General features: G+C 46.6%; 1 protein-coding gene across 1 annotated transcript in view; it reads right to left on the bottom strand.

The window, feature by feature from the left end:
* The window catches only part of Hydin (HYDIN axonemal central pair apparatus protein), a 352,204-nt gene that overhangs the window by 103,457 nt on the left and 235,937 nt on the right, over nt 1-12,810 (bottom strand). Inside the window, exons 38-41 of the mRNA XM_055621008.1 lie at nt 10,930-11,103; nt 8,033-8,206; nt 3,945-4,162; nt 1,716-1,850 (exon numbers count right to left, since the gene is read on the bottom strand). Coding sequence (XP_055476983.1) covers nt 1,716-1,850; nt 3,945-4,162; nt 8,033-8,206; nt 10,930-11,103 — 701 coding nt within the window. The remainder of the gene's footprint in view (nt 1-1,715; nt 1,851-3,944; nt 4,163-8,032; nt 8,207-10,929; nt 11,104-12,810) is intronic.

The following is a 12,810-nucleotide window of genomic DNA, read 5'->3' as shown; positions in this document are numbered from 1 at the left end:
ACACACACACACACACACACACACACACACACACACACACACACACATACACCCTATACACACAGACCCATGACAAAATGTGCACTTCACAGTGTCCTAGTGTGAGAAACTAAAGAAAACCTAGGGAGCTCCTAGCTCTAGCTGGTCACGACTGCAGAGTGGTTTTGCACATTTTTTTTCATGTGCCCATGCGGTGCTGGAGATCAAACTTGAGCAAGTCAGGCAGGCACTCTTCCACTGAGCTGCAGTGCCAGTACCCCACGTTATTTTAAAAAGTTATTTATTTTTATTAATTCCGGTTTATTCACTTGGTATCTCACCTGTAGCCCCCTCTCTCATCCCCTCCCAACCCCACCCTCCCTCCCTCTTCTCCTCCCATGTCCCTCCCCAGTCCACTGATAAGGGAGGTCCTCCTCCCCTTCCCTCTGACCCTAGTCTATCAGGTCCCCTCAGGACTGGCTGCATTGTCTTCTTTTGTGGCCTGCTAAGGCTGTTCCCCACTCAGAGGGAGTTGATCAAAGAGTCAGCCACTGAGTTCATGTCAGAGACAGCACCTGTTCCCCTTATAAGGACACCCACTTGGACACTGAACTGCCATGGCTGCATCTGTGCAGGGGTTCCTACGTTATCTAGGTTATATCATCCATTAATGGTCCTTGGTTGGAGTATCAGTCTCACAAAAGACCCCTGTGCCCAGAATTTTTGGTTCTGTTACTCTCCTTGTGGAGCTCCTGCCTCCTTCGGGTCTTTCATGTTCCCCTTCTTTCATAAGATTCCCTGCACTCTGCTCAAAGTTTGGCCATGAGTCTCAGCATGTGCTTTAATACTCTGTTGGGTAGAGCCTTTCAGAGGCCTTCTGTGATAGCCTCCTGACCTGTTCCCTGTCTTTTTCCTCTTCCAATATCCACTCTGTTTGTGTTTCTGAGTGAGGATAGATCCTCCTACCCAGGGTTCTCCTTCTTGTTTAGCTTCTTTAGGTGTACAGATTTTAGTATGTTTATCCTATATTGTATGTCTAATATCCACTTGTTCTTAAAAAGAAAACAAATCATATTGGGTTTGACCTTAAAAGCAGTATGTCTTTAAAAAGAGCTGAGAAAGATAAAAGGAGACATAACATCCACACACCTACCCGCCAGAGACTCAGCACTTAACTGGCGCTGCAGGATTTCTTTTCGGTGAATATGACATTATTTTCAAATACATAAAATGTAATTTTGCTTTGCATACTAATCTTTTTCACATAACACTCTGAAAATGTTTTTTTTTAACAGCAATTTATAGAGACCCATGTTTTATTTTTGAGACAATCCAGCCTGCTCTCAAATCCACAACCCCCTGCCCACCCTTCCCGAGTGCTGGGGTTCCAGGTGGATGCCACCATGCCAGTGAAGTTCTGACTTTAGCTGCCTACGCTATACCTTTAAACACATCACTCTTCCTGCTTTATTTCTTTGAGGCATCATCTTCTGCTCCCTGGTTCTTTAAAAAGAAGAGTGGCTTCGGACTGGAGGTTAAGGCAGGGGTCATGGGCAAGAGCTGACAAAAGGTCAGGTAAGTGGCTGTTGAGGGCGAAGCAGCCACTTTTCCTCTGAGACCTGTGGGCTCTGAGCTGCTGGGGATGACTGATGGCCTAGCATCTCAGCTCTAAGTGTGGTAGGCTGTGTGTGTGTGTGTGTGTGTGTGTGTGTGTGTGTGTGTGTGTGTGCGTGCACCTGTATCCGCTCAGCCAGGATCTGAATGAGAAGGTCTTCTGGGAGAATGCAGCTCAACAGCCCCGTCTCACCCGCGACACTGGCGCTGACACTGAGCCGCCGCTGGGCGGGCGCCGTGAGAGGGCTGGAGGAAACCTGTGAGCGGGAGAAGGGTCAGGAGTCAGAATGCAGCTTTATGTTTCAACAACTATACTTACAAGCCATGCAGCCTCTAGAAAAAAAATCATACAGCGCCCATAGGCTCCTTATTTATAAACCAGGACTGTATTTTAAAAGGCAGGATTCCTATTTTCTCTCAAGAATGGCTGGTAGCTTCAAGAATTATTGTGGGTGGCTCTTTGTGTCCTGAACTGTATTTGACTGCCCATTCATTCAACTTACCGAGCTCCCATCATGCATCAGGCCCTCCTCGTGGACTAGGGGTCCAACAAAACACAGGACTAACAATGGTGCTGCCTAGGTGGCCCTTAACATTCTTGTGGGAGAGACATAGAAACTGAGCACTTGATACAGGAATGTGCAATATTCATGGCAGCAGGGAGTGTGACGGGAAGGTGACCAGGCTAGGGAATGAAGAGCAGCGATGGGGGTGGAGGATGGCTGTGATGAGAAGATCATATGAGCTGGGTGAGGGGACAGAGCGAGACAAGCTCAAAAGAAAGGTCTTTCTGTGAGGGACCTGAAGGCTAGCTCAGGGTGAGAGAGACGATTTGGGAGCTCAGTGTGTACGGAACCTGGTAAGCAGTGGGGTTGGTGGAGTGTAGGTGGGAGATGGATGTCTCAAGCGGACTGGTGAAGGAGACTTGGGGCACCCCCCACAGAGGAGGCAGTCTTTGCAGCCGTTCTTTGGAGGAACTACACTGAAGGGGATGTGAAGGATGAGTGGAGAGCGGGAGGGGGATGCAAGGTCGTGTTTAAAAAAAAAAAAGGAAGGACATGACACAAAGAAAGATCGGAGTGCAAAGATTATGAGTTTAACGCCTGAGTTGAGTAAGAGAAAAAGGGATGGAGACCAGCGTACAGGGAGAGAGATCAGCTCAGAATGAGAGCAGGGGCAGGGGTTCTGCCACGGGCAGGCAGAGAAGGGAGTGGACTAGGGAAGAGGTGGGAGATGTGGGAGAGGATGGGGTCATTGTCTTCTGAGATTAGCAGACAGAATGTCATCTGAGGATGAAGAAGAGTAGAGGGGCTTGGAGGTCAGGAGAGTGGGGAGGGCCGGAGAAAGGTAATTTCAAAGGAAGGGCAAATTTGCTAGGGGAGACCATGGTGTTAAATTTAAATGAAGGCTATTGAGGAGAGAAAAGTAATTTTTCCAGCCATGATCAGTTTGTTCTGGATGGAATTGAGCCTGGGGCTGGGGATTGCCTGGAGACTCTGATAAAGGAGAAGGCACAAGGGAGTGTCCACAGTGGTGGACCATGGGCTGCAGCTGGAAGAGAAAGGACAGTGAGGTGGGCAGTGTGCAGAGAGAGTGAGGACTGGAGGTCCCTGTGGGACCAACTACTCGCCAGAATAAGTCATCAGGAAAGTTATCTCGCAGAGTGATTCCAATTTGCAAGATATTACAGTTATAAAACATACTTAGAGAGAAGGTGGAGATAAAAGATCCCATTGCTCTTGGCCTTGCTCTCCGACAATGCTTTTCACCCCTTCTGCTCATAACTTAGGGCTTACATTCACTTGACTACTTTATCTACGTCTTACGCCTCTGCCTTCATCACTGCTTTTTTTGTTTGTTTGTTTTGACAAAGATGGCTCTTTGAATCCCTCAGCACGTGGCTCAAGCCATGTGATTTCTTTATGACTTATGACTGTTCCTACAACCCTGCCCCACTTACATTAGTGATCCAATCCTTTATATTCCTTTAGTAATGATTTGAGACATTGGAGATAGTTGACTGCTGGCCATTTTCCATGGTCCAACTAAATTTCTTCTGTAGCTATCTTCTGTCACCATTTTATTTCAGATCATTTGCAACCATGCTCACCTTTCTCAGAAGACTCTCTACCAGTGCAACTTGAGCGTGAGACCTTGGTTTCATTACCTTTACCCCTCTGGCACCCAACTCAGTGCCAACAACAGAAAAGTACTTGCTGGGTACCAGGTGACTTCCCAGGTGGCGCTGTCTGGGAAGGGCAGCCACGGGAGCAGAGGGTGCTGGCCTGGCTGCAGGATGCTGAGGAGGAGAAGGAAGGACCCCAGCCCTCTTCCCAGGGGTCCCTGCGCACCTGTTGTGTTTCAGATGGGTGCTGGTGATGCTGCTTCTGAGACCCAGAAAAGTGGCTATCCGCCTTGCCTTTCGTGAGCAATACGCTTCCACGAATACTCTTCGAGGGTTTGGAATCCTGGTTTGTTAGAGTAAGGTCTGAGGTATACCTGCCCAAGTTCTCGGTGCTTAGCCGTATTGGTATCCCAATATTTTGGGTTGTTGTTGAAGACTCCTGAGCTGTTAGGAGAAGGTGAAGTTTTAGTAAAAGTTAACTTATGTAGGACAGTATGCTGAAGCTCCTGTTACTCTTTAGAATACTGAACCATCTTCACATGTGGCTGACTGACTTGGGTTGGAAGGAGAAGCTCCACCCACCCAGAATTGGATGATGGCTCTCTTGGGGTTCCATACTCTTTTCTGCCTGCATTAGTTGCTTTTTTATTGTTGTGACAAAAATTCTATGACCAAGGCAACTTATAGACAAAGTGTTTATTTTGGTGGCCACCAATTGAAGACCAAGTGTTCTAATATTTGAGCTATGAGGGCCATTTCTCATTCAAACTACCACATTGCCCATTCTTTCAACAGCTCCTGCAATGGTCTGTGCTCATTTTCTTTCCCAGCCCAGAGGCCAAGAATTTAAGTTGCTTGTGCACTAAGGCCTTGTCTTAGCAATCTGACACTTTACCTTCTGAGGTTTTGAGGAGTGGCAAGGCCAAGGAAGAGGTGGGCCAGGGTTCCTCCTGCCCTCAGCAGAGCCAACTCAGATGATGAGTGAGTTTAGCAAGAAGTGTGTCATTGTTAGTGGACAGGACCTTCATTCACACGGCTAATTTCTTCTTTAGTTCCTGACTCCCTTTCCAAGAAGATTGCTACCCTCTCATCTCCCTCCCGAGATACTTCCTAAAACTTTAGTTATTTAGAATGCACTTAGAGCAGCTCTTCCTGGAGAGCCTTTGTGTCCCCTGAGCCTCAGAGTCTTCTGATGGATCCCTTGCCTGACATATTTGCCCTGGCACATTGTAATCCCTGGGATTCTGTCTTCGAAGATGGACTAGGCACCCCCGAAGGAGACCGGGGGTGGAGAACACGTCATTTCTCTTCTAAGCTAAGTAGCATCCATCATTCTCTAGGTCTTGGGGGAACTCAGACTCAGTGTTCCTGTCAGCATAGAACTCTCCAGACTTCCCTTGTAGCTACAGTTCACTCTGGTGTACTGTTTCCTGCAACTCCCTCCTTCCCTCTCCCAAGATTTGGGATATGTACAGAGAAGCCATATCGCACCTGCCGGGGCACTAGAGAAGCTGAAACCCCCACAGGGCCAGCCACAGCTGAGTTCTGCAGCTGTTCTGGAACATGCTAGTCTTCTGCTCACCAGGCCCTTCACCTGACACCTCTGCTCTGCTCGACCCCACTTCCTCAGAAGCACTGGCCGCTAGTATCTCACCTCAGTCTTGACTTCTTTTCACTGTGGACTCTGGCTCCCCTGCCCGCACCTGTTCTTCACTGACCATACAATCTCTTTACAATGGCCATGTGCCTCTAGCTGTTTCTTGTCCATTGTGCCCTTCTTATTTCACTAACAACTTCTAGATACAATCTTAGCAAAAGTTTGCATTTCAACAAATGACCTTTCTTCTTTCCCTTTCTCCCCCTATTTTCCTTTCTTCTTACTTGTTTCTTTCCTCTCCCCTGTCTAGCAGTCCAAATCACCACAGTCACAATAATGTATATAATTAAAAAAAATACGGTGGCCTCATAAAAGTAAAAAACCAACTGAAACGGTACATTTCACTTAACCTATTATGTGAAAATGGGTAGGTCCATGTCTGAGCCAAGGACAAAAACTGATGCTGTGCTGTGTACTCTGCTCACAGTGTGTCTTCAGCGGCCTAGTGTGTACTGTGTTCTCACGGCTCACCGAGCTTTGAACTAGCCACAGTTGAGGCGTGCAGTCACTTCCTGTGGCTAGTGACTTTTGCTTGGCATAGGCAGGCTTAGATTCAGCTATTCCATCCCAGCCTGCTGACTGGAGCAGACAGCAAATGCTGGTTAGGACCCAATCCTTCTACCGAGGCTCCCGTGATGCGTCAACTCTATGCTGTGAATACGTAAGTGAGGAAAATGAACACAGTCCCTGCCCTGGAAGCTTCTGTAGCGAGAACAGTGGGGACAGACAACAAAATGAAATAAATGAGATGAGAATAGTATGTTAGTTAGAGCAGAGGGCTCCGGAGAAAGAAGGCAGAACGCGAGAAAGGCTTGCCTCTCACTTTTCCTGAAGTTGCAAGGCTTTCTCCTCCTCTTCCCTAGTGCCTGCCCTGCTGAGTCCCTGCCTTTGGGACCGCAATCCCACCTAAGTGACCCCTAGCTTCTCCTCTTCTAACACTTCCTCCTAACATTTCCCTTCTCCTTTTGGACCATTCTGGGCCAATTCCATCATCTGCAGCTCTCACTTCTTTGACAGACTCCCTCAGCTCTATCTTCAGTTTGATGGGTATTCAGTTCAGGGGCTTAAATTCATCATTTCACCAGGATGCTAACATAATCAATCACATGGATCACTTGTTTGTCAGAGACAGAGAACATCTAAGAGAGTTAGAATTATGACATAGTCTGGGATTTTCCCTGAAGAGCTGTTTCTCTTATTTACCCAGCAGAGGGACTGAAAGTTGATTAACTAGCAGGTATGGGGTACAGTGAGGAACTGTGTCATGTTGTTAGTAAAGAGAAAGGATCCAGGTCTAATAAGGTCCCCTGCTTCAAACTCAATATTTTTTTTATTAAATTTTTATTTTTTAAATATTTTTTCTTATGTAACTTCTTTCATGACCTGTGGTTCTCAGATGACTAGATGGAGTCAGGATTCTTGGCTTGTAATGGGAAGACCATAACAGGCTTCTCTGTGATGAGATCCAAAAGTTCAATCCATTTTTTTTGTTTCATTCTCCTCCCAGGATTCCTTTCACAGTCAATGATACAGTTTTCCTAGTTTTTCTGGCTAAAAGTCTGTGCTCATCCCTGAACATCCCTGCTCATTCAGTTCTCTACCATGTATGCAGACACAGCACCAGCTGGACCGAGGACATTTCCCCCTGCTTTTCTATTGCTTCTTCTACATTATAAGAGCTATTTTCCTACTATTGCCTTTGGACATCTGGGAGACAGACCATAGCCACTCCCAATTATTCTTTTTATTCAATAAAATTCAGATCCCTAATCAAAGCTAATTACAGTTGATCCTTCATACAAACAGCCTTCCCACCTCTGATTTACTATCAACCTCCCTGGTTTCTTGGTCATGACCTTGTCTCTGTTTTGCCTGTTAATATTCACCTGATTGCCCAAAGCCCATTTCCATGAAGACTTTCCCAAGTCTCCTTTGTTGAAACCATCTATTCTCAAACATCCTCTCACAGAAACCAAAGCTTCTATGGTTGTGGTATTTTCCTCTGTGCCAAATGAACTCATCTTTGCCTCCCCTCCAAGTGTCAACCCAACCGTAATATGGGCTGTGTCTCTCATGGTCCTGTTTTCCACTGTGTCAATCACACGCTTGCAAGGGGCGTGGAATGACACCTCTGCATGCATGCTAGGTGAAGAGAATGCTTGGGAGAAACTGGCCACATGTCACACATCAGTCTTCAACTAGGCTCCAGGAGAGGAAACTCAGTGTGATGCATAAAGAAATGGTCTTATCAGTAAGGGTACCATTACTCATTATTTGACAAAAAAAAAAAAAAAAAAAAAAAAAAAAAGCCAAGAAGGGCCTGGGGTGATAGATTATTTGGTAAAGTGCTATGTATGCAAGCATGAGGACCTGAGTTCAATCCCCAGAACCCACATAAGAAGCCTGGTGTGCTAGCATGATCTTGTAACCCCAGGGCTGAGGAAAAGAAACAGAACAGATGGCTTCTTGGGTCTCACTGACCAGCTAGCCTAGCCTAACCAGTGAGCTGCAGACCAATGAGAGACTCCATCTCAATAAACCAGGTGAGTAGCTCCTCAAGCAGCACACCCAAGGTTGTCCTCTGACTTTGCCCTTACACACACACACACACACACACACACACACACACACACACACACACACAGAATGTGTCTTACCTGACTCGTCTGCTTCCTTCATGGACTGCTCTATGGCAGCTCTAATGCACAGCTCCCGGGCCCGAATCCCTGGAATGTTGTTGCTGTCAGACATGGCTTCTAAGACAACGGAGTCAATGTTCAGGCAGGCTGCACTGTAATATTTGGCTATGCTGATGGCATTGGTTGTTTTTCCTGTAAAAACAGTCAGAGCATTGGCTCTCATGATTATCACAGGCTCAGTATCCTGGACAGAAGTCTGTAGAACAAAGGACCCCATGGAGTGATTTCTGAGTGCTTCACCTCCAAGTCTCTTAAGTGGCCAGAGAAAGCTGCAGCAGAGATGAAGCAGCATTGTGCCGTGAGTCAGAGCTATGGATCCATTCCTAACCATGCCACTGAGACACAGTGGTACAACAACCAACACCCTCGCTAGGCTTTTCTCCTCAGGTTGACAAACAGATTGTACCAGATGATCTCTGAAGTCCTGTGTAGTCCCCACTGTTTCTGATTTTAACAGGAAGACACATTTGGTTTCAAGAGTAACCTGTGCTTACTTGGTTTTTCTTGTTTTAATCTACTTTCATGAGAAAGTAAGAACAGCTAAAAGCCAAGAAAAAGGATCTAGAATACACTCATATAGAGACACTAGAGTTGCCCTATACCTGTTTGCACATTTAACCTTGTTATTGATATTTTTCATAAAAATAAATGATGGATTGGAGAGATATCTTAGTTCAGGGCACTGGTTGCTCTAGTAAAAGAGAAGTTTCTTTTCCCAACATCTTTCATAGTTATTTTTATAAAACTGTATTTGTTTCTCAGTTTCTCTCTTAACCTGGCTATCACACAAATAATTGACACTCTCTTATATCTGTTTAATAATAAGCTTCACAACACAATAACTGAGCAGTTATTACTTATTCTTAACTCTTTAGGCTAATTTGGCATCTTCACAATATATATCCCAGAGATACGTGCACTTTGTAGCTTTCCTGCTGAGCTCTCTCGCCTGGACCTCTCTACCCCGGGCTGAATCTCCTAATTTCTCTTCTAACTCTTCCTCTCCTGGCTGGCAGGAAGTTCAGCCTTATTCTCTTCCCTGCTCAGTGATTGGCTGTAAGCTGCTTTACTGGCATATCAGGGGACAATTGGGAAGCAGTTTTTACACAACAGTGAGACAAGAGATTCTCAGAACAAGGATTGCAACTGGATATGGGGGGGGGGTAATAGAAATCAGCATTTGAGTTACATAATAACCTTACTACAAACACCCACATGGCAGCTCACAACCTGTAACTCTAATGGAAGTCACAATCTGTAACTCCAATTCCAGGGGATCTGGAACCCTCTTCTACCCTCTGTGAACACCAGGTACACATGTGGTACACATATACACTCAGGCAAGATAGTCATACATGTAAAATAAATAAAAACACAATAAATAAAAAAAACCAAAATGGGGGTCTGGGGATGTGACTCAGCTGGAAGAGTGCTTGCCTAGTATCATGAAGCCCTGGATCTAACCCTCAAGTACCATATAGACTGGGCGTGGTGGTACATCTGTAACCCCAGCTCTTCAGAGGTGGATGTAGAAGGCTCAGGAGTTAAAGTCATCCTCAGCTCTACAGGAAGTATGAGGCCAGCCTCAACTAGAGTCTAAGAAAGAAAGAAAGAAAGAAAGAAAGAAAGAAAGAAAGAAAGAAAGAAAGAAAGAAAGAAAATGAGGGATGAAGGGAGAAAGAAGGGAGAGAGGGAAGGGGCAGGTTACACAGGATGCTGAATTATAAACCCTAAAATGCAGACGTTCCTGTCTCTGGGCCCTGTAAACACGTTCCATTGAATGCAAAGGGTGATATTTTGCAGGTGTGATTCTACCATGAGCTGTGAGTGTTTTCAGAGTGGCCCCAATGTCATTACAGGGGTCCCTAGGAGAAGAAGGCAGGAGTCAGAGGTGGCGATTTGACAGCAAGATGCTGGAGGAGCCTGAGCTGCCAGCTCTGAAGATGGGGTACGCCCTCAGCCAGAAATGTGGACGTTTGTAGAAGCTAGAAAAGTCAAGAAAACAGGCTGTCCAGTAGTGCCTCCCAAAGGTAACATGGCCCTGCTGCCCCTCTTAAGACTTAGGGACCACAGGACTGTTTTAGAGGGTAAATATTTGCCTCTTCAAGCCACTAAATTTGTGGCTGTTATATAAGCAATAGGCAACAGATACAAATTATAAATCATAAGCTTAACACTTCCTCCTCATGGAAAATGACAGATCATGAATAACTTTTCTTAAAATGTGTGTTTGTGTGTGGTATCTGCATATATGGACACCCATGCTGGCATGTGTGGAGGTCACAGTTTGATGGCAGGAAGGGTATCTTTCTTTGATGGCTTCTCCCTCTTACTTTTAAAGTCAGGGTCCTTTACGGAACTAACCATTTCATCTAGACTGGCTGAGATGAGCTGCTGGGATCTGTCTGCCTTTGACCACCCCCAGCAGTGGGGCTAGAGGCACAAACCACTGCTCTCAGCTTTTCCGTGGGCTCTGAGGGTCCAAACTCAGGTTCTCATGTTTGTCCCACAAGCACTCTAAGGACCAAATCATCTGTCCAGCCCTGTCTTTGTCTTTATTGTAACACACTCATATGACACTGTTTTTCTAACTGTGTTAAAATAGACATAAAATGTTTAGTTCTCTCTCTCTCTCTCTCTCTCTCTCTCTCTCTCTCTCTCTGTGTGTCTGTCTGTCTTTCTGTCTCTCTCTTTTTGGAGGCAGGGCCCCTGGGTACGTGCCCGTGACCATTGTTATGCTGTTCATCAGATGAAACTCTTATGGTCTGCCCTGACCACAGCGGATGTTGCCACAGATCCGTAAGGAAAAGACATGACATCTCTGGCCACAGGCTCCCCTGGGGATAGCCACATACCGGACACGGGTGTCCCGTGGATGATAATGGCGATGCCCTTTCGATTCTTGGCCAGGCGGCCTTCTGCTGTCATGTCGATGCCCAGGTGGCGTGCAATTGCCTTGCTCACTGGGCTGCTTTCCACCTCTCCAACCTCCTCTCTGGAGTGGCTGTCTGTGCTCTGGAGCTTGTCAGCTGTAAATCCAAACCACATGTGAGCGTGTGCACAGTTGTGTATCCCAGAGTTCACACAGGTACATGGGTACCTGTAGAGATGGAAGTGAATTTTTCTTTTAAAATATTCTTGTTTTTAAAAGGCCCAGTGATGCAGCAGTCCCCACCCAGGGTATAGGAGAATGGCTCATTTGGCTAATAATCTGCCTCTACATTTTAAAATGAAGAAAAAGAAGATATTCATTGACTTAAATTCTACTTGGGGGGATCTCTTGGCCTCTGACAGGGTAGGTTCCTGGGAGGATATGAAGGTGACTTCAGCTGAGACTCCTAGTTACAGGGGTAACTAGCTACAGGAGACTGAAGACACCACCCTCCGACTATACGTGACTCCCCGGGATGGGAGGGGAACACCATTCCACCCACAAAAACTTTGACGCAAAATTTACCCTGCCTACAAGATGGGCAGGGACAAAAACAGAGCAGAGATTGAGGGAATGTCCAGCCAATGATTGGCCCAACCTGAGACTCACCCCATGGGAGACAGTCAAGCCCTGACATGATTAACGATACTCTGCTATGCTTACAGACAGGAGCCTAGCATAGCTGTCCTCTGAGTTTCCAACAGCTGCTGTTTCACAACCAACCATTGGGTAGAGCACAGGGAGCCAGAGGGGACAGGAGCTCTACAAGAAGACTAATAGAGACATCTAATCAGGGCCCTAGGGAGGGGGGGAGGGGGAAATGTAGAGACTGAAGCACCAACCAAGGACCATGCATGGACTGGACCTAGGCTCCTACACAAATGTAGTTGATGGGCAGCTTGGTCCTCATATTGGTCCCTTAGTAAGGGGACTAGGGTTTGACTCTGACATGGACTCTGTTGCCTGCTTTTTGATGACTTTCCCCTGGTAGGGCTACCTCACCAGGCCACAGGGCAAGAGGATGCACTCAGTCCTGATGCAACTTGATATGCTATGATATGTGGGTGGGTGAGTGGGTGATTCCCCTTCTCCGGAGAGGAGTAGGGGAGGGAGGATAGGGGAAACAGGGAGGGGGTATGGGCCTGGGAGGAGAGGAGAGAGGGGGCTATGACCAGGATGTAAAAGGAATAAATAAAAACAATTTTTTTTTTTAAATGAGAAAGGATGACAGGGGCAGAACCAGGATGGTGGAATGGAGAAAAGGTGGCACAAAAGGTCAGGGACCACATAGGGGCAAGTGAGCTGAGCTGAGTTGGGTTAAATGTGAGGTATGGCACCAGAAACGCTGTTTTTTGTCTCAGGTTTATCTTTGTGTTCCCCAGCTTTACCTCAGATCTCAGAGAGAAGAAAGGTCAGAAGATGGGTCCATGACCTGGGAGGGGAAGTGGAGGGTTCAATGGCTTGATTGGGAGGACTGCCTGGAAGAATGTTCTCCACATCCTCAGAGCATTCCTTTAAATGTTTCCCATTTGGCTATAATTTCAACCTGAAGAAATCAGGTCTTCCCCCGGTCAGGTTAAAATGCAAGTGACTGCGGCAAGAGCAACACTTCGCACACCACGCTTCCACAGGCCTCCACGTGCACAGCACAGTGTGAGTACACGGGTCAGGTCTTCACCAGAGGGTGTATGTGGTGGTGAGGAAGCCACTGCTAGAGACCTGAGTGGCCTTTACATGGAGAAAGACGCCCCAGGGTTGAACAGCCCTTTCGTTTCAGGTTCGTCGGAACCGCCCCCCCCCCCCC

This window comes from Psammomys obesus, unplaced genomic scaffold (genome assembly GCF_907164565.1).
Source record: "Psammomys obesus unplaced genomic scaffold, mPsaObe1.curated_primary_1811, whole genome shotgun sequence".
Lineage (NCBI taxonomy): Eukaryota > Metazoa > Chordata > Mammalia > Rodentia > Muridae > Psammomys > Psammomys obesus.
This window is presented reverse-complemented; position numbering and strand designations above follow the sequence as displayed.